Below are 26,772 nucleotides of genomic sequence, written 5' to 3' on the forward strand. Positions count from 1 at the left end.
TCCTCCCGGGACACATGAGAGCATGATTGGTGTAGTTATGCTTGAGCACTTCATGCATTAGCACTTAGCTAATTTCATCATCACTGATCTAAGGAACTAGCAAAGATGGCTGACTTGTGGGTTTCTCACAGAGTTAACCACAGTGATCAGGGGACAGGTTAGGCAGGCCAACATTCTCCCTTCTTATAGGGTCTCAAAGTAGAAGTGGGTAAACCCCTTGTGAGTGTGTCCAAAAAGCAGGATGGCACCAGTAACCCAAAGGTGAGTGGTGGTAATTCAGTAATTCCCAGACTCCACAGCACCTGCTGGCACTGTGGAAAAACGGACCATCCCAGAGGTCAGCCTAGCTGCCCTAAAAAGACTGCTGAGCAGAGTGCCTAAAGCATGGCCTCTGGGCAATGGGAGACTTGCACTTGTGCAGACATCCCAGAGATGTCTTCAGCTTTGATCAATGTGGGAGGGTCAAGCCCCAGAAAGGGGACAGGGAGAGGGGTATTTCCCTCCAATACTTAGCAGTATGTCCATTCCATTGTAGTGCACAGCCACCCTACCACTGGAATCAGAGACACTACTTCCTGTAAAACTGTTATTGACATCACTTTCTGTGGGCCAGAGGTTCTAACAAATAGTCCTCTGCAGGCCACTAAGTTATCTAGTGCCCCCTTAAGACTTTCCCTGTCGCTAACATTTCCCTTCGGATAGTTATGGGAAGTTAGCTCTCCCTGTTAGTGTCCATGGAAATGTCCCTGGCAGTTTTTTTTCCTGGGAATGACTTGGAAGAGAGAGGTATCTTTAAAGGCCCTGCTCTCATCCCAGGAATTGTGAAGTTAAATTCCACCCTGTGGGTTCTATGGGTTTTTACCATTTTTCATCACTAATTTGATTTTGACTGTAAAGGATGGGTGGAGGCCCATTAATATCCCTGTTCCCGCAGCCCTCCACCCCCTCCCCTACCAACCCCCACCTCAGTGAAAAATCATCAGTAACCAAATACAATGAAAAGTATATGGCAAAAAGTGATCTATGTCTTTTAATCACCTACTAAAATCGCACCGGTCCTAAAAGTCATCTTTACCCCAATTCTATCAGAATGTAGATATCCCTGAGCCCACGCTCTCCTCCCCGGCGTCTCCCATTCAGAATGAATCTGAAAGTAGAGATTCCCGAGTCCCCTCCTCTCCTCCCCGGGGGTCTCTCCTTCAAAATGTATCAGAATGTAGAGATTCCCCAGCCCACACTCTGCTCTCCGGGGGTCTCCCAGTCAGAATGTAGAGATTCCCCAGTGGTCTCTCATTCATAGTGTAGAGATTCCCCAGCCCACCCTCTCCTCCCCGGGGGTCTCTCATTCAGAATGTGCCTCCCAGTAGTGGCTCCTTTGTCCTTCCTCACTCGCCTGCCGGTCTCTTGTTTCTCATTTATCACACGTGTGGTGCTGTCTACCCCTCTGTTTTACGGGGGATATACCTGCCCTGCCTTTCGTGCCTGTTGATTCAGAGCATTCCTTTCCCATATTTAGGAATGGGGTCTCTTTTTCCTCCCCCTTATCTCACCGTTTAGACCCCCTTACTCTTACTTGTCTCTGGAGGCCGAGGGTTATCTACAGCATCTTTCTATAATTCTCAGGTGCAGTGAAGTGAAGGCTCTGAAGCCCCAGGAAGATGCCCCTGGAATGGAGACGACGCTGCTGAGAATCAGTTGCCATGCCCAGCTGCTTGCAGAATTAAAAGGTAGATATGAGTCCAGGCCCACCCAAGAGGTGATGCTGATCGGGAAGGCTTTTCCAACCATCTCAACACACTTATTTAATTGAAATACATGTAAATATGCACAGCTCAATGAAAAACCAATATGTCGGCATTCTTGTACTTGTATCGGGCACAGGTAGATAGCAAGCAATGGAGAGCGTCGCAATGGTTGAGTCCAGGTGAGGCCAAGAGCCGCATACCCTGAATGCTATTACCTGGTGCACTGAGTGTTTAGAGAAATTCCTTATATAGCAAAGTCTTTGGTTTTAAACTGGCTTTTGGTCATTTATTTATTTCCAGTCTTTCCACGTTGTGGCATCTGGAATTCCTCTGGCTTCTTAATGTGACCAGTTCCTTGGCTAGCTACATGTGTAACTGGGTTACCACAGCCTTGTATGTAATGTAGGTTATTTTAAAGATTATTTGGGCCGTTAGAAAGGTTGGGGGAAATGCAGTCAAACTGTTTGATGCCGATGATTCGTGTGGCGCGAGGGTTGAGGGGGACGGTCAGAGCGGAGTAGGTTTCCACTTCCAGGTGGCCTAGAACTGGGGACTACTGCAACCCTGAAACTCGAGGCTGGCCAGAAAGATTTGATTGTGTGCAGTCCTGCTAGTTGCTACCAAGCCGTCGGGGCATTTTTGTCACTTGGGGATAGCTTCGGCATTAACACTTTGAGGTCCATGCCAGTTAGCCATGATTGGATGAGTGTTTGATTGGATGAGCCATGATTGGATGAGTGTTTGATTGGATGAGTGTTTGATTGGATGAGTGATTGATTGGATGAGTGATTGATTGGATGAGTGTTTGATTGGATGAGTGTTTGATTGGATGAGTGTTTGATTGGATGAGCCATGATTGGATGAGTGATTGATTGGATGAGTGATTGACTGGATGAGTGTTTGATTGGATGATTGTTTGATTGGATGAGTATTTGATTGGTGGGGTTCCCGAGAGGTAAAAACATGTTTTTTGAGGGGTCGATTATAAGAAATTAACCGGTCATCCATGACTGGATGAACACACTAAATGCATGTACATTTCATTGATAATGCACTCGTTGAGTTGTACATAAAACTCATCAAATCTAGCAAAATATATAGTGGTGTGAAAACAGATTAATTGGAAAATTAAATTATAAATATGAATTTAGTTAGTCAAAATAAAAAAGGATAAATGGAAGGACTGACACAAATCATTAAAGAAGGGGAGGGGGAGAAGTTAGAAGGGGACAATAAAAGGCTAACCAGTCTTTTACCATTTTACTTTAGAGAAGGGAGGAATACAACTTATTATAATGCATAAAAAGTAGACGTGCCAAAAGCCTTTTTTCCGTAAGAAAAATGTGTTGTAAAAAGAAAGAGTTTTTATTTCGGCCAGAAGTATTGTGGTGGAAAGACCGATCTGGTAGAATATGTGCGGCTTGGACCCTCCCCTTCCTGCAGTGGAAACTGAGCGGTTCTGCAGGAGCGGCTGCAAGGGCTGTTGCCGTCTTATACCATGTGTTGGAGGTCGTAATGACGCATGTACATATGTTGATAGTGTACGGTTAGTGGTTTTGCTTACCTGTGATTTTCATTGATAAGAGTTGGTTCAAGACCTAGTACATATGAGTGCATTTGTATACATTCTGTCTCACTTGAGTTATTAGAGTGCTCTGTGTGTGCTTAATTGAACCCATCACCACCCACACTCTCCCAAGTCTAGGCCTTACTGCCCAGTCACACTACCTTGATAGAATTTGGCTAGACATTAGTGTCGTCCTGGTCACCAGAGTAGGGGGGCCTTTCAGAATCTATCCATAGGGCTGATTCTGAAGATCCATCTTTACCACCTCAGTGAACAGCCTCAGTAGACCATGTTTCCTGATTAGAGAACCCCAAAAGGCCAATAAAGACATTATTTATATCCTGAGAGCGGTGCATCAGGGACCCCTAGGCCTCTGAATAGTAGGTCATACTGTACTCGTGACACAACAGTCTGGCCAACAATGTCTCAGGCATATCGGTTTCCCAGACTTCTGGACTTGGACCGGCTCAGATGATAATTTAGCTTCCCGGTCGGCTAGAGCCTGAAACTTAGCATTGACGCCTTTAGGTCTTGTGGTGTTGGGGTCATAGGGTATGTGTGTTCCAATGCATGAAGGTACTCTCCCAATGCAGTCAATTGCAATAGTCCAGATTTGAGAGATGCACAGGTAGGGGGTAATGCCATACCTCGGGGGTCACTTTTAAATCCCCCCGAAGTATTGCTTGCAAGGACAGTGAGCCAGAATTGGGTTCTAAACAGGAGGTCCTTTTATCAGATATAGTGGCATGATCTGCCTGATCCAATAAAGAGGCTACATTATCTGTGATCTTAATGCCCTTTTCCCTGGTCCTTTACTGTGTGCTGAGAATGTTAAGCTCTGAGTGAGATCTGTGGGTGTGTGACCTCCCCTATGGGGTCCCGGGGAGGAAAAGCCAAAACATGACATTTGGACACCCAAGGTGGCGGGGTTGCAGTAGTGGGAACTGGAGGGGAGTCATTAGGGGAAGGACAGGGACTGGGGTGCAGTGGTGGGAGCTGGAGGGGGAGAGATTAGGGGAAGGGCAGGGAGTGGGGGTGCAGTGGTGGGAGCTAGAGGGAAGGCATTAGAGGAAGGGCAGGGAGTGGGGGTGCAGTGGTGGGAGCTGGAGGGGAGGCATTGGGTTAAGGGCAGGGAGTGGGGGTGCAGTGGTGGGAGCGGGAGGGGAGGCATTGGGGGTAGGGCAGGGAGTGGGGGTGCAGTGGTGGGAGCTGGAGGGGAGGCATTGGGGGAAGGGCAGGGAGTGGGGGTGCAGTGATGGGAGCTGGAGGGAGGCATTGGGGGAAGGTCAGGGAGTGGGGGTGCAGTGGTGGGAGCTAGAGGAGAGGCATTAGGGGAAGGGCAGGGAGTGGGGGTGCAGTGGTGGGAGCTGGAGGGGAGGCATTAGGGGAAGGGCAGGGAGTGGGGGTGCAGTGGTGGGAGGGGGAGGGGAGGCATTAGGGGAAGGGCAGGGAGTGGGGGGTGCAGTGGTGGGAGGTGGAGGGGAGGCATTGGGGGAAGGGCAGGGAGTGGGGGTGCAGTGATGGGAGCTGGAGGGAGGCATTGGGGGAAGGTCAGGGAGTACGGGTGCAGTGGTGGGAGCTGGAGGTGATACATTAGGGGAAGAGCAGGGAGTGGGGGTGCAGTGGGGGGAGCTAGAGGGGAGGCATTAGGGGAAGGGCAGGGAGTGCTGGGTTATGTTTTACAGTAAAAGAGTTTGGGATTTAATACATCACTGGTTTTTCTTTTACTACAGAAACATTTCCTGCAGAAACGGGTAAGTTTAATTAATGGTAATAGATATATTTAGCATACTTCAATGTCTCGCTGGTTTGTCTGATTTCACAAACCCTTAATTTTCTTCTTACTTTCAGATTGGAGATGCATGAAATCCTGTGAACGTGAGTACTTGTGATTTACAAATCCCAAACCCTAACCCTCCATGAGTCCTCCTGGATCTCAGGAGTCACTGTTAGGTGAGGCAGCTCCAGTGCCCTGCACTAGGTCATAGGAAAGGAACATGAGTCACAGAGAGTCACCAGTAGGTGAGGTGGCATGAGTCCCCTGCAGCGACACTCGGTCATAGGAAAGGAACATGAGTCGCAGAGAGTCACCAGTAGGTGAGGTGGCATGAGTCCCCTGCAGTGACACTCGGTCATAGGAAAGGAACATGAGTCACAGAGAGTCACCAGTAGGTGAGGAAGCATGAGTCCCCTGCAGTGACACTCGGTCATAGGAAAGGAACATGAGTCACAGAGAGTCACCAGTTAACAGATGCTTTCAACGACTGGGTAGCGGACCTACAGGTGCCGAAAGTGAACTCTGCCTCCCATACACACTGGCCTTCTAGTGCTGATGTTTTGCTAGAGGCAGCGAGGGTAAATACTGCCAGTCAAACTCTTACACAAAGGGGAAATGACAGATCAAGCCACTCAAACTGACCCCTGCATTAAGGAATCTCTGAGCTCTATCGGGCCAATCTTGGCATGCAAGGAAAAGGCAAAAATCCCTAGTGTAGACTCATTACAGGAAATTGTTCCTTCCTTATCTTTACATGAGCCGAGTGCTGGCCATAAAGAGGTTAAACAGCCCACAGTCATGAACGCCAAATTGAAAAAGATATCCTTACAAAACTTACAACAACAAAAATCACAAATGCCAATGATAATGGACTCGAATTCCCACGACTTTGTAATGGACCAGAGAAATGTCACCATAACTAACATTCAGAAAACCAAAGAAAAGCAGCCTAAAGAAGCCCTGCCCAACAAGGTTCTTGCCTGGTTGCGCAGAGAACTGGTCCAGGAGTAGTCCGATTCAATGACTTCATGATTATTCGGAGGATAGATCTGAGTGACTGGTGTCTGCTCCCCAATTGTGACTGTATTTTAGTGGGCTGTGGGGCTGGCACCCTACCTGCTTTTCTCAGACAATGCTAATATTTACCCAAAGGGACCTGGAACTGTAATGTTATTCTTTGAGTTTAGATCTTCAGAGAGTTATTCCTATGGTTCTTTTTCCTCTTGATTATTTTGAACCTGTTTACTCTGATTATTCAATATCTGAACTGTAGTTACTAAGTGCAGGGGTATTGTTATGCCTTTGCCCCTTTTGTTCTTATCTTGTTATAGACTCTTACATGTATTTATGTTGTTTGTCTTGTCTGCGCCCTCACGCCTCTGGGATTTTAGGTGCGCGATACAAATTCAATAAAGTAAAAGTAAAGTAAAGAGCACCTCTGTTCAAAATGCACAAAGAAAAGACACATTTCCACAGCACAGAAAGTGTCGTCAGCTTGAAGAGTCTCTGCAGCACTTTCTGTAACGCAGAAAATGTGGCGCTGACAGCTTGAAAAGAAAACTTCTTTCAGACAGGCCTAGAAAAGCTAACACTTTGTAAGGAATGCCGCCTCTTTTCATAACGAACGACACCTCCAGGGTGCTGTTAATTAACGCCTCTTCAGGCTGGTGCAGAAAGGGTGCTCTAACCTTCAGAATACAGTCCTAGCCAGCCCCTTACTTTGGGGGGTTGGCAAGGCTGTTGCTATGCCGTAAATCCCGGCTTTGCAGGAGTGGCGGCCAGCCCCTTACATGTGAGGTGGTTAGCAAGGCTGTTGCTATGCCGTAAATCCTGACTTTGCAGGAGTGGCAGACTTGGTATATTGCTGCCACTCTCGGATTACATCAGAATCCATTTCCTCATGGAAAAGTGTCATTCTACTGAGACACGGCACTTTTCCATTTTAACATGCACCTCTGAATCAGGCCCAGAGACACATCACCTTTCCATTTTAACATGCACCTCTGAATCAGGCCCTGAGACACATCACCTTTCCATTTTAACATGCACCTCTGAATCAGGCCCACTTCTGCAATGTAACTAGCAGGAAAGCGATGCTGCGGTTGATTAAGGCCTCTGCACTGCAAGTGGCTTGTGAATCTAATTCGAGATCAGTGATCAAGCAAACGGCCTTATCAATATTACCTGGATTCCAACTCACCCTTGGTTTATAGTAAGTTGCTGATGGGGTCACTATCATGAGCCGGCTCAGTGTAATTTATATAGGAGAAGAGGGGAAAGTGGTCACTTTCTGTTCTTGTTAAGACCTTCAAATTTGGGTACATGTTGATGTTTACAAAGACATACTCGATAATTGATGCACTATTGTCAGTCACTCTGGTATATCACTCTGGCGATACACCTGGGCAAAGACCGTTTAGCATGATAAAGCCTCGGGAGTAAATCATAAATGTTGATGATTAATAGAGAAGTTGTAGGGCCACACTTCGGGGCCCAAATAATAATAGTAGCAAGCACTGAGTCACCTGACGTGCTGATCTTGGTGATTTGGTAAGTGTTATCAACACTAATGATCAGTCCTCCTTTTGGTCGCCCTTGAGTCCCCTTGTGGCCATAGTTTGAATGGAATGGCGGCCGCTGATTTCCAAGTTATCCTGGAGCCAGGTTTCCTGTAATGCCAACACACAAAAATTGGGGATGTTCTCTAATAAACCATCAGGTTCAGTGAAGTGGGAGAAGCCTCGGGTGTTCCAGGACAAAATGGTAAAAGTGCGGCTAGGATCTACGTGGATTTTGTGGTTGTAGAATTGAAGGTAACCACTGTCAGCTGGTAGCAGCCAACCCTGCTTTCTCTTCCAAGGAAGAGTGAACATCAACATGTCTTAACCCAAGAGCATCAATGGCGACAGAAATAGCGTCGCCTTGTGAGCTGGGACATAGTGTTGATTGATTAAGGTTGACTCCCATAGGGTGGATGTAGAGGGTCTAGTTGAAAGCAAAGGAACAGGTCTCCTAGATTTCAGTACCTCTTTACCCCCTATCTAGATTGAGGTCACACTTTCTAGATGGAGCTTTAACAATAGAACAGTCATAACCTAATTTTCCCAAAATCTGCATCATGTGACGTGACACAATCTAGTACAGCAGGATTGTGAAAATAAACTATCGCGCTAGCATAGTACGAGTCTTCTAGGAGGTCAACAATCACGATGTCCTCCGTTTGTAGACAACGCAGAGGAATGATGTAATGGACTAAATGGAAGATTGTTGTTCGATTTGGATAATAGTCCCGACTAACATAAAAAAGGCTCTGTACTTTGAGGGCCAAGCAGTCAGCATCCGAATTAGAATGAGGGTGGTAGAGGCCGTTCTTCCCATTTACTGATTTAGCGCCTCCATTTTCCTCATGGACGGATAGTAGGTGGAGTCGTTAGGGTGCGTGTCCGAAGCAATGGCGTTAGATGTTATCCCATGGTTGTCCTCTTGAAAAGGGTTTCCCAAAACTTCCAGAATGTGGGAATCTTCCGGGAATGTTTGGCACTTAATAGTTCCTGTAGTCTGTATAAATGGGCCAGTGCTTTTAGGGTGCACAGGAGTTCCTGCCGATGTGGTCTTTATTTCTGGAGGCACCTCTAGTAGAAAGAGTATTAGACTCAGCAGCTGGAAGCCTTTTGATGTAGTTTTGTTTTTAGTAGGATGTTAAGCAGAGACTTTGGTCTTATTCCCTTCTAATGGTAGGGTGTCATATGAACCCTTATCATTGATCACAAGGGTAGTAACTCTGGAGCTGGAATTAATCAAGCCAGGCGTGTTGCTCAGGCTGGATTGCTGCTAAGATCAGCCTGTTTAGTATGAGCCTTTTTCTTGTGCGCCTTCGTTTTGCTCTCTTTACCATTCTTTATTTATTTGTTAGCAGGTTCATTAGTGATTGAGCCCTCCTTTGACTCATTGTTGTCGATGATCACACAGTTATCCAAGCTTAAGGACCAAGCCCAGTCACCTCCCACATTGAACGATTGCAGGAGTCATTGACCATGAGCTTCTGTGGAATCCTCCTGCATTTATCAGGTGTAAATAGCAGGCAGAGTCCATAGGGCATCCATTGGTTTAATGCCAGCATGAAATTTGTGCTGGTGTTAGACCATGGGCTGTTTTGGGATGGAGCTCCCTGTCTCTCATCTCTGCTTGTTTCTCCCGCCGCCCTGTCTCTCATCTCTACTTGCTTCTCCTGGTATCTCTGTCCCTCATCTCTACTTGTTTCTCCCTGTCTCTAATCTATGCTTGTTTCTCCCAGTCTCTCTGTCTCTCATCTCTGCTTGTTTCTCCCGGTCTCTCTGTCGCTCATCTCTGCTTGTTCCTCCCGGTCTCTCTGTCTCTGATATCTACTTGTTTCTCCCTGTCTCTCATCTCTGCTTGTTCCTGCCGGTCTCTCTATCACAAATCTCTGTTTGTTTTTCCGGGTCTCTCTGTTTATCATCTATGCTTGTTTCTCCCAGTCTCTCATCTCTACTTGTTTCTCCCTGTCCCTCATCTCTGCTTGTTTTTCCCAGTCTCTCAACTCTGCTTGCTTCTGCCGGTCTCTCTGTCTCTCATCTTTGCTTGTTGCTCCTGCTCTCTCTGTCTCTCATCTCTACGTGTTTCTCCCTGTCTCTCATCTCTGCTTGTTTCTCCTGGTCTCTGTCTCTCAGCTCTGCTTGTTTCCCCTGGTCATTCTCTCTCTCACCGCTGCTTGTTTCTCCCTGTCTCTAATCTCTGCTTGTTTCTCCTGGTCTCTCTGTCACTCATCTTTACTTGTTTCTCCCAGTCTCTCTGTCTCTCATCTCTGCTTGTTTCTCCCAGTCTCTCTCTTTCTTATTGCTGCTTATTTCTCCCTGTCTCTCATCTTTGCTTGTTTCTCCCGATCTCTCTGTCACTCATCTCTACTTGTTTCTCCCAGTCTGTCATCTCTGCTTGTTTCTCCCAGTCTATCTGGCTCTCATCTCTGCTTGTTTCTCCCAGTCTCTCTCTTTCTTATTGCTGCTTATTTCTCCCAGGCTCTCATCTCTGCTTGTTTCTCCCGATCTCTCTGTCACTCATCTCTACTTGTTTCTCCCTGTCTCTCATCTCTGTTTGTTTCTCCCAGTCTCTCTGGCTCTCATCTCTGCTTGTTTCTCCTGGTCTCTCATCTCTACTTGTTTCTCCCTGTCTCTCTGTTTCTCATCTCTACTTGTTTCTTCCTGTCTCTCATCTCTGCTTGTTTCTCCTGGTCTCTATGTCTCTCATCTCTGCTTGTTTCTCCCGGTCTCTCTCTCTCTCTATCTCTCTCTCTCTCTCTCTCTCTCTCTCTCTCTCTCTCCCATTGCTGCTTATTTCTCCCTGCCTCTCATCTCTGCTTGTTTCTCCCAGTCTCTCATCTCTGCTTGTTTCTCCTGGTCTCTCTGTCACTCATCTCTGCTTGTTTCTCCCTGTCTCTCATCTCTGCTTCTTTCTCCCGGTCTCTTTGTCACTCATCTCTGCTTGCTTCTCCCTGTCTCTCATCTCTGCTTCTTTCTCCCGGTCTCTCTGTTCATCTGTTTGCTCCCTGTCTTTCTTTCTTGCTGTGCTTATCTCTGCCTCTTTATTTCTTGCTGTGTTTCCCTCTTTGCATCTCTCCCTTTCTTTCTTGCTGTGTTTCCCTTTGCATCTCTCCCTTTCTTTCTTACTGTGTTTCTCTTTGCCTGTGTTTCATTATTGCTGTTTTTCTCTCTGCCTGTCTTTGATTATTGCTGTGTTTCTCTTTGCCTGTCTTTTATTATTGCTGTGTTTCTCTCTGCCCGTCTTTGATTATTGCAGTGTTTCTCTCTGTCTGTCTTTCATTATTGCGGTGTTTCTCTCTGTCTGTCTTTGATTATTGCTGTGTTTATCTCTGCCTGTCTTTCATTATTGCTGTGTTTCTCTCTGCCTGTCTTTCATTATTGCTGTGTTTCTCTCTGCCTGTCTTTCATTATCGCTGTGTTTCTCTCTGCCTGTCTTTGATTATTGCTGTGTTTCTCTCTGCCTGTCTTTCATTATTGCTTTGTTTCTCTCTGCCTGTCTTTCATTATCGCTGTGTTTCTCCATGCCTGCCTCTCTTTCATTATCGCTATGTTTCTCCATGCCTGCCTCTCTTTCATTATTGCTGTGTTTCTCCCTGCCTGCCTCTTTCTTGCATTAAAAACACGAGAGAAGCGCCTCTCTTCCCTCTAAACGAGTGCATGGGGGGGGAGCACCCCTGCCTTTATTTCTGCATTTCTCTCCCTGCTCTTTAGTTTTCTGTCTCCTTCCCTCTCTCCTCCCTGCCTCTCTCCCTCTGCTGGGATTTCCATCTCCCTTGCTGTCTGCCTATTGTCACCGGCTCCTCTATTTCCTCTGCATGTCCTTTTCTCTGCCCCCTCTATCTTCATCTCCCACTCACCTTCTCTCCATCTCTTATGTCTCTTCTTCTCTTGTGTCCATGTTCTCTGTTCTGTCGCCCCCTCTGTCTTTTCCTAGTATCTCTCCCCTTTGCAGGCTTGCATTCTCTCCCCTGTCACCGTCTGTCTGTCTGTCTCTCTCTCTCTCTCCTGTATGCCTGTCTCTGTCTTTCCATTTGTGTCTTCCTATTTAAGTTTCTGTCCATGCTCTTCTGTCACTCACCCGGTCTCCCTCTGTCGCTCTCTTCTTGTCGCCTCTTTCTCTTTGCCTGTATTTCTCTGGCCTCCTCTGTTAGTTTCCCGCCCTTTTCTCTCTTGGTCTCCCGTCACTACATGTCTCTTTCTCTGCTATTTCTTTCTTTTTCCCGTTTCTCCTCTGTGGGTTAGTTTGTCTTTGTCTTTCTTGCTTGGGTTCTCTTCCTTCTATCTCTCTTTTCCCCTCCCACTTCTGTGCCTCGTTGTCCTCTTCACTCTGCTTATCGCCCTCACTCTCTCTCCTCTAGTCTTTATCGTTCCTGTTGTTTCTGTGTGTTATTCTGCCTCTCCTGTTATTTCTCTGTGTTAGTCTGTCATTCCCTCTCCTGTTTCTCTGTGTTAGTCTGTCTCTCTCTCCTGTTTCTCTGTGCAAGTCTGTCTCCTTCCTCTTGTTTCTGTGTTAGTCTGTCTCTTTCCTGTTGTTTCTCTGTGTTAGTCTGTTTCCCTTTCCTGTTGTTTCTTTGTGTTACTCTGTCTCTGTCTTTCCTGTTGTTTCTCTCTGTTAGTCTGTCTCTCTTTCCTGTTGTTATTCTGGGTAAGTCTGTCTCCATCTTTCCTGTTGTTTGTCTGTGTTAGACTGTCTCTCTCCTGTTGTTTCTCTGTGTTAGCCTGTCTCCATATTTCCTGTTGCTTCTCTGTGTTAGTCTGTCTCTATCTTTCCTATTGTTTCTCTCTCTCGCATCTCTGCTTGGGCTCTTCCCTCCCTTCTGATCTCTCTTTCTTCTCTGCCTGTCCCCACTCTGTCTTTTTCTCCCAGTCTCTACCTCTCGCTGTCTCTGATCTCTGCCAGTCTCTGTGCTCTCTCTTCACCCCTTCACTCCCTTTGTTCGGCAGAGCTGCAGGGCACTCTCTGGCCTGGAGTGAGGTGTGTAAAGATGTCAGAAGAGAAGGGGGTTTGGGGAAGAGGGGATTTCCCAGGAGTTCACTCTGTTGTATCACGAGGCTGCCTGGGGGGTGCGGGGAGGGTGGGGGGGGGGGGTGTCTGAATAATATGAGAGGGATTATAAGTGTCTCTCTCTGTTCCACCGCCTCTGTCTCCAGTTCACTGTCTCTCCTCTCTTCCTCTGGCTGCTTCTCATCATGTCCATGTTGCTCTCTCCCTCTTCACGTGTCTCTCTCTTCCACTCTTCCTTTCCTCCATGTTCCGCTCTCTCTGCATCTTCGGCGGTTCCCCTCTCCTGTCTCTCACTCTGTCATTATTGCTCTCTCTTTTCTGTCTTTAATCTGCAATATTTCTTTATTTCTATCCGACATTCACAGCAGTCTCCTCTCTGCATGTTGTTCAGTCTACCTTTCCGAGTCTCTCTCTACTGTTCTGTTAGGGTATCTTCTCTGCTTCTCTTCTTTGCTGTCTGGTCTCTGTCTCTCCCTCTCTTCTCTGCTGTCTCGTCTCCCCCTCTCTTCTCACTCTCTCCTCTCTGCCTGCCTCTCTTCTGTGTCCCTCTCCCTCCCCCTCCCTCTCAGCTTCTCTTCTCTGCTGTCTCGTCTCTGGGGAGGGGGGCGAGCTCTCCCCATTATCTCTATCATTTGGGGGTCATTGAAGAATGGAGGAACAGCCGCACTCCCCCTGGGCTGTGGGCGGGGTCTGCAGGTGTTTGGGAGAGGAGGCTGTGATTGGCTGAGCTCTCGCTGTTGGTGTGATTGACAGGCTGTTGGCGCCCTGTGATTGGCTGGTTTCTGAGCCGGGCTTCTCTCTTGCAGGTGAGGTGACTCTGCATTCTGGCACCGCTTATCCCCGGCTCATCGTGTCCGCGGACGGGAGAAGAGTGAGACGCGGAGCCCGAGACCAGGACCTGCCCGACACCCCCCAGAGATTCACTAACACCTTCTGTGTCCTGGGCAGGGAGCGTCTGAGCTCCGGGAGGTATTACTGGGAGGTGGAGGTGGGGGGCAGCACGGGCTGGACCCTGGGGGTGTGTGATGAATCTGTGCCCAGGAAGGAGCAGCTCACACTATCAACTGAGGGGGGATTCTGGACAGTGCGGCTCCGGGATGGTAAATACTGGGCTCACACCTCCCCTTCCACCCCCCTGCGCTCCCCCCAGGGTCCTGGGCCTCTTCCTGAACTATGAGGCGGGCAGGCTCTCGGTCTACGATGCTCAGGACCGGGCTCTGCTCTTCACCTTCCCCAGGGGCCCCCTTCCCCCGCACCCTGCGGCCCTTCTTCGAGACAGTGAGCACCGAGGGGGGGCTGCGGATCCTCCCGGGGGCAGGAGGGGACTGAGAGCAGCGGAGCCCGGCAGCAGGTAAGAGGGGGCTGTGTCTGAGAGGGCAACAAAGGGGGGCTGCAGGTCAAAGGGTGCGTTGTGTCTGGGGGGCTGCAGGTTGGGGGGCTGTGTTTGCGAGAGGGGGCATGCAGGTAAGGGGAGCTGTGTCTGTGAGGGGAGCTGCAGGTAAGGGGGGCTGTGTCTATGAGGGGGGCTGTGTCTGTGTGAAAGGCTATGTCTATGAGGGGGGCACCAGGTAAGGGGGGCTGTGTCTGGGGGGCTGCAGGTAAGGGGGGCTACATCTATGAGGGGGGCTGCAGGTAAGGGGGGCTGTGTCTGTTGGGTAATGATGGGATTGGTAAACCCTCGGCGAAAGGTGAGTTACTGCTGTTGTGCTGTGTGGGGAAGAGGAGCAGAAGCGGAGTCCTGTGTCCTTCAAACAGTACAACATATCTGTTTATACCTGAACGTTAATCTACAGAGGTGTGTGTGCCTTTAAAGAGACGGGTCAGCTGACTCACTACAGCTGAATACATTAAGGCCGACTCTAGGCCCTTGCAGCGTTTTCGTGGTTTGCGGAGTGGTCGGACTGCTACTACTGTTGATCGCTGAAAGCCACAGAAATGAGTTGCCGCCCTGAGATGCCTGCCGCCCTCCTGCCGAAACTTCTGAAGACTCGAGCCCAAACTAGGAAAGTGAGGCTGTCGGAAGCCCTTCGAGACGTCCTGAATGCACTCCCAGCGCGATATGGAGCCGCGTCAGAACAAGTAAGTTCTTCATACCCTTATTGTTGGGGGTTACTGGTGCCCCCCCCAGCGCTGCCCGTAAGCCCCGGACCCCAAGGACTCACACACACACGTCCTCTCGGTTTGGGCTTCCCGGTCGCTCTGACGCAGCTGGGAAACGCCCCGTTTATTTATGCTGCACGCGGCGGCGTGCAACGTCACGCCGCCACGTGCACGCCCCGTCATCGGGCAGCGCCACACTCCTCCTTTTTCGGGAGGACAAACAACAAACATTCAAGAACTATACACTGCAAACCAAAACACACTACACCTATAAAATTTCACATGTCCCGTTCTGAAATGCCCCTTTATTAACATCCACCCGGGTCCCCTTACTTAACAATTCTCATCATCAGGATGATCAGACAACTGTCCCAAAACGTAGTCGCTGAGGTGAGCAGGTTTCCCTCGGCCAGCACCTCTGGGGGTACCTCCTACTCACCTCCGGCACGGGTGATCGGTTCATAGGGCATTCCCCGGGCCGGGGACTCAGGCAGACATGGTGTTTCTCCTTCGTCCTCAGGGACGACCTCTAAGTCCGGATCAGGGGGCGGATCAGTCCTTGGATCCTGCAACTTCTTAAAGAAGCTCACGTTGCGAGTTACCGCAGACCGGCCGTCCGATGCAGTCACCATGGATCCCTTGACTGCAACGACGTCCAGCGGCTCCGGCTCATACGGTAGGGAGAGCTTTCCATGGGGGTGTCTATTCCGAATGAGGACCTCATCACCCGGCTCCAGCCGCTACGGGCGAATCCCCCTCCGGAGTTTCTCCTGCTCAATCCTTGTTCGCCGGTCTGTCTCGACCTGTTGGTTGTCGATCACCCCTGGTTCTTTCTCTATTACCTCCGGTAACAGCCCTCGAGGGCACCGTTTGATTAACGCTTCTGCCGGGGCCACTCCGGGAGATCTCTGGAGGGACTGTCCTTGGCCCTGGGCAATTTGAAAGGTCTTATTTAGAGTCCTCATCAAGCGTTCAGCTTCACCATTTGCCCTTGGCCAGAGAGGCGTGATCTTCCTGTGCAACACCCTGTAGCTCTCCATCAGTTCCGAGAACCGTTCACTCTGGAACGGCACCCCGTTGTCCAAGCACAGCTTGTGTGGGAAACCATGGGCCGATGTTAGGGAGAATTCTCTGTAAAGGCTAATTTCCCAAACCTAGTGAGTCCCCAGCAGCTTTGGTGGATTTTTGGGGTTTATTTTTTTCTCCTGCTAAGAGTGAGACTCTTTTCCTCCCACTCTTAGACATGATCTGAGGTGTTCCTTTGACTTTGTATGTTTTTTATGGGCTATGGGGTCCTTTACCCATAGGGCTTCATGTGTTTTTGGTATATGGGTTACACAGCCCCCTCCGTGCCGTAACCCAGGGGTGTCATAGCGACCCCCAAACATAGACTCCATACCCTGGGACTGACTACTGTCTCCCAGGGCATGTAAAGTCACCATTGGCTTTACTAGTCTCAAATTGTGAACAGAACCAGTACAAACCATCCTATTGTGGACGTACTGGTCAGAGTAATTCAATTTCCCTGGGGTCTGTTGTTCGAGGGGGCACCGTACAGTCCCCCCGACCGAGTTTTGGCTGGTGGCAGTGGATACTACTTTTTATATTCGACCGCGAATATATTCCTATGGGATTTTCCCATTGTTCGAGGCTACCACTTTTTAAAATAGCCTCGAGCATACCACTGGTTTATTAAATTAATATAAATTCACCGGTTGGTATTTTTTGCCGAAACTTGGTTCCAAAATGGCGTTTGTGTTCGCTTCTGTGACTCCAACCCAAGTCGAGCCCTTTGTTCCACTTTTTGGCGGGCTCCTCCACAGAAGCCTCCAAAAGTGGTGCCACTCTGTCTGGGTACCACAGGGAGTGTGGGAGGGGGTTTAGGCACCCTAGACTGAGTTGCCCCGGCAACTCAAGTCGCACTCTTGTGTGATTGGCCCAAGTGGTGAGCCGCCCGGCTCACCACTTAGTATGTTTGAGTGACAGCTAGGCTGAATGAATGGGGGTTTTCTGGATAAAAGCAGGGCTTTGGGGACTGGAACTTCAGAAGTCGCCACAGGACCTAAAGAATCCGAGGAGGGAGAAGCCGAGCCGACCTGCAACAACGACACCACCGGTGGAGCCCTGCTGAACCGTCTCACCACTTTTCCCGATGACAGAGGAGATCTCCAGTCCGGAGAGTCTTCTTCCTTTGACTGGTGGGGATAACCAGTTTGCCCGTCTTTTCGCCTTCCTGGACCCTCTCATGGCCGCCTTGCCCGTGCCAAGCACCCCGGCAACCGGAATACCACGGTTTACCACTACCGCGAAGAAAAGGGTAGTACCTTGTAACCGGGAAACTCCGCGGCAGGTTTCTTCCCTGGCAGCGCAACGACCTTCAGCTTTCCTCCACGTCGAGACCTCCTCTTCCTCTGGATGCAACACCGACTTGCACCCGCTACCAGGAACAACTGCCCCCGCTGGAGCGTTCTTCCCACTTTCAGGTACTGTGTCCCGCCTGGCTTCCCTTGCGACAGATCGTTCGGGGTGACAGTAGATCATCGACTTTCTAACCTGGGTTAGCCTGGGACCTGTTAACTAACTTTTCCTGACTTGATCTCCATCTTTTTGTGAACTAATTACAAAGACTCTTTGGGCATAACCCCACTGTGTGATCCTGGACATATTTCGCTTGCTCTCTCTAAGAGTGGGCCTGGCATTTGAACTTCCTTACTCTCCAGTAGACTTTGCCTAACCTGCCTCACTGTGGTTCTTTGAAAAGTATTGAAATTTGTGTGCTTTCATAACTCTGCCTTTTTCCCTCCCTTTTTAATAACGTATTAGAGTGCCATCTTATGTTAAGCGCTCACCTCTGTCTGAAAATAAGTGGTGTTTCTCCTTAAGACTTGTCTAATAAGTAATTAGGGTTGTATATATATATAATAGTGACTGTGTGTTGAATTTATTTACCTCTCTTTGTGCTAGTGTAATTTACAAGTGTGTCTTTAAATAAATAATTATATACTTTTACACCAACGCTCTGGTCAGTGTTTGCTTGTGCCACTGTATCTCTGTACCTATTGTGTATACTCTATATACTGCCTAACTCATCTTGAGAGAAGTCTGACTGCTCAGCCACAGCTACCAGGTAAATCTGGGTGGTACGGACTGCTACCAATTGGGTTTACTGCCAACCACCTGTAGTCCTATATCTTTTGCAGTGGTCCTGAAGGGAACTGCACAGGTTTCTGCCTAACAGCCGCAAACACCTTTTCCACGGCCACCACGACATGCTCAAACGCCACTTACTCGACGAACTCCACCTCGGGGTACCTTGAGTACTCGTCAACCAGCACGAGGAAGTGGGTGCCCATCGTGGTGGAGCCGAATTCCGCATGAACGACTTCCCACGGACGCGTCCCTGAGGCATCGCCTCTATGACAGGCTCACGCTGCAGGGGAGATGCCGCCTGACACCAAACACAGGCCGCCACAAAGTCGTCCACCTTCCGCTCCAGTTCCGGGAACCACACTTTCAGCCTTAAGCGTGCCTTGGTCTTGGCAGCGCCCTGGTGACCACGATGTGCAAGGGCGATCACATCCCCCACCTTCGACTGGGGCACAACAATTCGATCTCCCCGTAGTAGAAGGCCTGATGTTGAAAACGATAGTTCCTCCCGGACCTTCCATAACTGCTCAAGTCCAGTTCTGACCTCCTGAGTGCGCCCCGCCAGGGCCTCCAGCACCGACTTCCAGGATCCCCGTTGCATGGAGTTCCTTGAGATCTTGAAACACTCATTATCCGCTGCAGCTGTCTCAAGTTCCCCTAAGGGCATGGCATTCGGCGTGGCCGCCTCCACCACCACCCGGACATGCTCTTCGGCCTCCTCCACACAGATGTCATAGTCATCCACTCCTGGCGCCCCTGGGTGTCTGGAGAGATAGTCTGCCACGTTGTTCGCCCCCGGCTGATACACCAGGGTGACTCCATATTACAGGAGGGCGAGCATCCACCTCTCAATTCTTGCTGGCGGCTTGGATGACGACCCCGCCGGGATGGAAAGCAGCGGCTTGTGATCCGTCACCACCGTCACTGGGCGTCCAAGATCGTAGAGCCGGAAGTGCCTGCAGCCCCAGAGCACGGCCAGTGCCTCGCGCTCGATCTGCGAGTACCATTGCTCCGCCTCTGTTGCTGGCGTAGGCCACCGGGCAGACACCCCCATCATTGTCGATCTGCGTCAGCACGGCGCCCAGGCCAAACGGGCTGGCGGCAACAATGATCTTTAATTGTAACGCAGGATCAAAGAAAGCCATGGTGTCTTCTGCTGCCAGGGCACCCCTGATATCATCAAAGGCCGCTTGTTCAAGCGGGCCCCAGTTCCAGGTGGTATCTTTTCTTGTCAGTGCTCTGAGCGGTTCCGACCTGGAGGCAAGATTCTGGATGAATCGTCCACAGTATGTAACCATACCCAGAAAGCTCTGCACATCCGGCACAGATTCTGGAGGCTGCGCCCTTCTAATGCCCTGTACCTTCTTGGGATCAGGTGACACCCCCCCTTCTTTAAACACGAAGCCAAAGAACTCTATTGATGGTCGCAGAAATTTGCATTTCTCCTTGTGGAGGGTGAGGCCCAGGGACTGCAGCCTCTCAAACGTCTTCGCCAGGCGTCTCAGGTGGTCTACCTCTGTTCTGGCAAACACCAGGATATCATCACTGATATTCAGGACGCCCTCTAGATCTGCTAGGGCGCCCGGATGATGTTTTGGAACACCTTCGCCGCCGAGGACACACCGAAACTCAGACTCTTATAACGGTACAGACTTCGGTGAGTAGTAAAGGTGGTGATATACCTCGACTCAGGGTGGAGGACAACCTGGTGGTAGCCCGCTCAGAGGTCCAGCTTTGAAAAGAAGCGAGCGCCCTGTTCCTCGTCAATGATGTCATCTATCGTCGGGGTGAGGTGTCTCTCTCTCTTAATTGCTTTGTTCGGCAACCTCATGTCCACACAGATTCTGACAGCATCCGGTTGTTTAGGCTTTCGTGCCACCACAATTGGGGACACCCAGGGAGTCAGACCTTCCACCTTCTCTATGATGTCGAGATCGACCAAGTTGTCCAGCTCCTTGTCGACATGTTCACAAAGGTGAAAAGGTACCCTGCGATGCTTCAGGGCGATGGGCTGCATGGATTCGTCAATGTGTAACCTCACTGGGTCACCAGCCATCTGTCCAACCCCTTTAAATAGTGCGGCATACTTCTCAAGCAGATCGTTGATGTCTTCAAGATAGACAGAGTATGCGAATCTGACGATGCCAAGGGCCTCCGCCGCTGCACAGCACAGCATGAAATTGATGGTCGCAGAAATTTGCATTTCTCCTTGTGGAGGGTGAGGCCCAGGGACTGCAGCCTCTCAAACGTCCTCGCCAGGCATCTCAGGTGGTCTACCTCCGTTCTGGCAAACACCAGGATATCATCACTGATATTCAGGACGCCCTCTAGATCTGCTAGGGCGCCCGGATGATGTTTTGGAACACCTTTGCCGCCGAGGACACACCGAAACTCAGACTCTTATAACGGTACAGACTTCGGTGAGTAGTAAAGGTGGTGATATACCTCGACTCAGGGTGGAGGACAACCTGGTGGTAGCCCGCTCGGAGGTCCAGCTTTGAAAAGAAGCGAGCGCCCTTTACCTCGTCAATGATGTCATCTATCGTCGGGGTGAGGTGTCTCTCTCTCTTAATTGCTTTGTTCGGCAACCTCATGTCCACACAGATTCTGACAGCATCCGGTTGTTTAGGCTTTCGTGCCACCACAATTGGGGACACCCAGGGAGTCAGACCTTCCACCTTCTCTATGATGTCGAGATCGACCAAGTTGTCCAGCTCCTTGTCGACATGTTCACAAAGGTGAAAAGGTACCCTGCGATGCTTCAGGGCGATGGGCTGCATGGATTCGTCAATGTGTAACCTCACTGGGTCACCAGCCATCTGTCCAACCCCTTTAAATAGTGCGGCATACTTCTCAAGCAGATCGTTGATGTCTTCAAGATAGACAGAGTATGCGAATCTGACGATGCCAAGGGCCTCCGCCGCTGCACAGCACAGCAAGGTATTGGTGCTCACCGGTGTCACATAGAATCGTGCAGTGATTTTGGGAACCATTGTGCTCCACCTTCGCCACAAAAACACCGTCCAATTGGATAGGGTCCAGACCACCAAACGCGAAAATGCAGGCCCTGGGTGCAACGAACTTGGGAGGCCGGTTCATGGCGTCATAGTGTCCACGGGCCATTACATTGACGGACGTCCCCATGTCTACCAAGACTGGGACTGGAGAATGGTTTACTTCCACCACACATCTTGGCTGTCTCCTGTTCTTTCCTTTCAGGACCTCCACACTTGAGATAAAGAAAATGTTCTCTTCCTCCTCCTCATCAGCTTCTTCTGCTTGGGCATCCTCTTCACCTTGGTCCACTTGAGCGACGTTTGGGCGGTCGACCCTGGCGAATGGAAATGGGCTGGGCCGGGCATTGCGTCACCAACACTGGCATCGCCGCCTTGCACACTCTCGAGAAGTGGTCCGGCAGCCCACACCGTCCACAAGTCTTTCCGGCCGCAGGGTATTCCGTTGGATGGGGCAGGTCATATCCACACTTCTGGCAATACTCCCCTGCCCTCCCGGCTCTGTCCCGGGGACCGCCACCAGGTCTTCTGGTGCCCCTGCCACCGCGCCACATCGCACATACCTCCTCGGTCTTGATGGAGCGCGGCCCAGCCTCCATTCTCGCTGCCCTCGCCTCGGACACCTCATGGCATCTCCCCAGTTCAAGGATGCGTGGGAGTGTGATTCCGGACTCCCTTAACACTTGGCGCCTAAGCTTTCCTGAAGAGCACGCCTGTATGAGCATAGTCCTGATCATATCTTCTGCATCACCCCAAGCGCAGGCCAGCGACAGGCGCCTCAGGCGCCCATAGAAAGTGTTCAAAGTCTCGTCCTCTTTCTGTTTGGTGGACAGCATCACAAAACGTTCATAGTCCGCGTTGGCCAAAGGCAGAAAATTAGCTTGAAGGGCGGCCTTCGCCTGACCGTAGGATCCATCACCCGGCGGAAATTATTAAAAAATCTCCTGAACTGAGGGCCCTGCCAAGTATAACATGGTTGCCAGCCTGGAGTCATCATCAGCCACTTGGGCGGCTTGAAAGTATATGTCCAGGCGGTCGACCCACCTCTTCTATCTGGGCCCCAAGCTGGAAGGTGGGCCCAATACATTAAACTCTGGGATGGGCTGCAGGGCCGCGTGCGCACATGCCTGGGCCACTGCAGGAGGAATTGGCTGGACAGCCGGTACTACCGCCAGCTGCACGGGAGGCAACGGGCCTGGAGGACCTGCTTGCACAGCTGGAGGCTGCTGCACCGGCTGCACTGGAGGCAATGGGCCTGGAAGCACCACTTGAGCACGTGGAAGCTGCTGCACCGCTGCTGGTTGTGTATTGAACCTCGGTATCACTCATGAGCTTGAGCGCACAGGCACCCCCAGTATGGAAAATAGGGTCCGCAACTCACACTCGGAGCCACCTCCAGGCAGGAGAAAAGTCACTGCAACACACCTCTATGATGATGAAGAGGATGCAAAAGGGTAGGGCCACCAGCATACAAACAGAAGAAGATCACTGCAACACACCTCTGTGATGATGAAGAGGATGAAGAACAGTAGGTCCACCAGTCTGATGATGAAGAGGATGAAGAAAGGCCTCAGCCTTTGACTGTTCCAAAAATTTTGACAAGAAAGAGCAATGGGCTATGCATGCCCAGCCATTGTAGCCCTCCTCCTTGCTTGCACTCGACGTAGGAGGCCCAAGAAAACAAAAAAATCACAATTTGGACACATATATATGCAGGTATAGCTGCCTGCTGACAGGATTTCCAAAAATTAGGTCTGGATGCACTTCAGAGCTCGAACCGGTCCTATGTGAAGTTCCACGGCCTGATAGGTAAAATGGCCGCCAGCCGCGTGGGTGACGCACTGCCTGCGGCTCGAAACAAAGTCTTAACCCGACCTCATTTCAGTGAGAAAAATTGTAGAAATGTTCACCGCCGGGCCCAGGCATCGTCCATCCCACGGAGCGGCTTTTGCTGCAGGATGCACTGGGTATTGCTTTGCTTACATGCCACTTTCTAGAATTGCGAATGTTCATAATACGGGGACAAGAGAAAATGTGTCGATGGAATATGTGTGATTTGGCCCAGTACTTCTATATCCGTTGGGGAATGAAAGTTATGGTTGTCCTTTAAGCAACACGTTGACAACAGCACAGAAGAAGTTCATCTCGGCAATACATCGTGTGCCACCTTAGAGCTTCTAAATTGAAGACGGACCTATTTCTCACAAACATTTATCAATTTTGGCACAAAGGAAACCCACTTTCAAGTCTTGAAATCAAAAAACTACAATTATTTTTCTAAAAAAGTGAACAACACAAAAGGAATCTCTCCTGAGGAACCACGGCTAAAAGCTGTGGTGAAACACGTGTTGGGAGAATAAAAGTGTTTTCATGTAAACTTAGATGACTGGAACGTATGAAACTAACACATGAAGAATAAAACCATTTATGATTTAAAAAACTAAGAGTCTATCGTATCACATCCGGTGCAGGAGTCGCACAAATTACAAGTGACAACATAGGAGGAAAAATATCGTCTTTCCCACCTTCGTCGCCCCCCCAGTGCTGCCCGTAAGCCCCGGACCCCAAGGACTCACACACACACGTCCTCTTGGTTCGGGCTTCCCGGTCGCTCTGACGCAGCCGGGAAACGCCCCGTTTATTTATGCTGCACGCGGCGGTGTGCAACGTCACGCCGCCGCGTGCACGCCCCGTCATCGGGCAGCACCACACTTAGGAGTCAGACAATGCGGAAGACTCAGTACCTGGCACAGATGCTGATGCTAACAGCTGGGTGCCTCGTGCTGACACAGCTCCTAACAGCCAACGGAAAGTGTAAACGCAAACGGGAAAAATGTGCCGTCTGCAGAGGAAAACAGGCTGCAGTCTTCAATAGAGCGGTCTTTGGAAGCGGCGTCATGTGAGGCGAACCAAGTAAGTGCTTCTGCACCAAATGGAGCAGAAGGTGTTAAGGTAATGTGTGATCTCGCACAAGACTTTGTTTTGCCACCCCTTTCAGCTCTGAGCTCCTTATCGCCGTCTGAGGTTAGTTTTTTCAGCGACTTTGCAAAAAGACGTACCGTTTGCTGCAGCCACTGTGTCTGGCTTGGAAACTGCGGGTAGCTCCATTAACATTGTTAAATGTGGCCAGCATGGACCTGTGATTGGTAATTTGATGTGCTTATGTCCGTCCCAGTTCTCCCAGTTACGGGAGTTGGCTTGGTTATGCTTCAAAACATTAGCAGGCAAGGTCGGCGACCAAAGCAAAGTCCATGCAACCCAGCCCCGTTTATGGGCCAGAGCCTTGTTTAATCATGGGTCCCAATACTGTTTCCTTGCAGCCGCGCCTTCAACAGGTGTAGATGGAAAGAGATCCATGTATTATAGCGCCATTGACGCCCCTAACAAACACTTTGCAATGTGCAGGGCGGCTGGTTTTTGTTCTGTAACTGCCTTAGAAGAGGAAGTGTTCACACAATCCACCAATGTGCTGTGTGGAAACGCACCACCACTGAATAAGTCAATAGACGCCAAACACAACCTGTTTAAGGACTTCCATCAAAATCAATGCACAAATGCGAATCAACGCAATTTCCTTGATGTGGTAAACAGGTTATTGTCTGATTTAACTTGGCTCGACAAGGCTCGGGCCTCGAAGCTTGGTACAAATGAGGCTCTGTTAACCAACTCGCTGTCTGCAAATAACAAAACCAATGACGAATCTATGTGTGAAGAGTGCCCATTATTAAATACAACTCAACGAATGGCTCTCATAAAACGCAGAAGAACGGAGGTAAGCAGCTCGCTTAGTCCACGATTCTCACAGAGAAAAAAACCTAAATGGGACTGCATCTCCAAACAGTCCGTCCCCTTAAAGGAAAGGTTAACGGAAAATTTTAACCAGAGTCAGAAACATACTACTCAAGAAATGACTCCTTCCTTGTCATCTACCGACTATTCATCGGAAGGGTCCTCGTTAATGGAGCGACCATATCCAAAGGTCCGAAAAGTTCAAAATCCTACGTGTGAAAGGAAGGCACAGGTTAGGAAGGTCAAAACCCCTGCCAATCATGATAACTGGCTAAGTGAGATACAGTCGACCATAACATCCTCCATGGCCATCACTTTGCCCCATTTACAAAGCTGTATGAACATTTAAATGAGAACACTAAAGATCTCTCCACTTTAGTGGCAATACTGAATACAAAATTTGTCGACCGTAAGAAGAACTGCAATCTACTCAAAGATGCGCAACAGGAACTATCTCTCAAGCATGATCTTATGTCGAATACAATAATTACTCAGCTAAAAAATAATAATATGGATAAATTCTTAGTAGAAGTAGCAAAGGAGGCGCTGAGTCTTTTCAAACATAAAAACATCCATGAGGAGGTGGTGCAAATGCCCTCTATGATAAGTACGGCCTGCCAAGGGGACTCATTGGTGATTGAGACTTCAATTAAACCTAGTGGTAATTTATCCAAGATTAACGATGACATTCTAGTCCCAGCACACAGTCAAGTCTGTACTGTGGGCTTGAAAAATCAAGCGGTGAGAGTTGGCAAAGTGGAGAGGGAAACTTTGGACACTGAAGCTACTCCTGGTTGTAGTGAGGCAAGCAATCACTTAAAGAACACAGAATCTAGTTTGTTTGCCGAGGTACTGAAGAATAGTCTGTTGACTGTGAATTTGGCTCTTATCAACCCTCAGGTAGCCTCCTCTTCGACCAACACAAAGGAGGTGCAGCAGACTTTTGCCAGAGCTACAGGCTTGGTGAACATCGTGGTCGTTTCTCAATCAGTTGCCCCTAATCTTTTAGCTGCTTCAATCGCAGCTAACCGAAATGTGACACCACGAGTGTAACTGGCACCCAATTCTTTTTGACATCTTAAAGAGTGCCCCTGGACTCTTGATTTCTAAATCTGTGAAGCCTGTCTCAAATAGCACTATGACAAAAAAATCAAAAAACCAACCATTGAAAAAAATGAGACAAGGAAACAATTTGAGAAAATGTTTGCGCAATATAAAAACAGTAAATGTAACAGTGAATACAAATAGCTGGAAAGGGCAAGCTCAAGTTGCAAAAAAAAACTGTTCAAGCGACGAAGTACCAGAAAAGGAAGCGGAAGATGAGTCAATTGATCTGACCAATTTATCTACGTACGATGACGAGGAGTTAATGGAAGCAAAAGAATCTACTGTTGCTGATCAGATAAATAATGTGAGAGCTGAGGAAGACTCTCCAAAAAAGATTGTAATTGACAATCCAAATGTAGCGACAATGGCCAAAGGTCAACGAACATGTACGCTGATTAAAAACCCGGTTTCTGTCATGGAAGAAGTGTCTAGTTCACCTATATTTTTGACAATGGAGGACAAACGGAAGCAGTTACTTAGAATTTGTGCGACTGTTAACTCTACTTAATCCATGAACGCAATTCCTTCTTCTACATCTCTGAGTGGCACAAATCTTTGAGAGAACAATCAACATGCAGGCAACAAAAATAAGCCGAAGGAAGTGTCGAAACTGGAAATCCAGACCTTAGTAAAGGCCAACAACCAGGTAACTAGTCGCAATACGCAGTGTCCCCTGCGGATTCTAAAGAATGCCCCCAAGACTGTCACCAATAAAACGCAGATGGAGAATCTTCACAAGGTGACACTAGAAAGAATTGACAATGCAGATTATCTGATCTTAAATCGTCATAACGTGTTACGGTTATATCAACTAATTCCGACTTTAAGAGCGATTGTCTCAGAAGATCTGAGAATTGTGGAATTCTGTGATGAAAAAAGAGATGATAAACTCACCTTGCACACATACTCCAAAATAATACATGACATCTTACTAGAAGCTAGTCCTGTTTTGCTATCCCTTGGGTT

At 49.1% G+C, this 26,772-nt stretch overlaps 1 protein-coding gene across 1 annotated transcript in view; it reads left to right on the plus strand.

The window, feature by feature from the left end:
* The first annotated feature begins 241 nt into the window (after positions 1-241).
* Positions 242-26,772, plus strand: part of LOC138520543 (E3 ubiquitin-protein ligase TRIM11-like) — a 119,491-nt gene continuing 92,960 nt past the window's right edge. The window contains exons 1-5 of the mRNA XM_069632887.1: positions 242-261; positions 1,558-1,727; positions 5,046-5,066; positions 5,164-5,190; positions 13,456-13,618. Coding sequence (XP_069488988.1) covers positions 242-261; positions 1,558-1,727; positions 5,046-5,066; positions 5,164-5,190; positions 13,456-13,618 — 401 coding nt within the window. The remainder of the gene's footprint in view (positions 262-1,557; positions 1,728-5,045; positions 5,067-5,163; positions 5,191-13,455; positions 13,619-26,772) is intronic.

This window comes from Ambystoma mexicanum, chromosome 13 (genome assembly GCF_040938575.1).
Source record: "Ambystoma mexicanum isolate Mex_15411 chromosome 13, UKY_AmexF1_1, whole genome shotgun sequence".
Lineage (NCBI taxonomy): Eukaryota > Metazoa > Chordata > Amphibia > Caudata > Ambystomatidae > Ambystoma > Ambystoma mexicanum.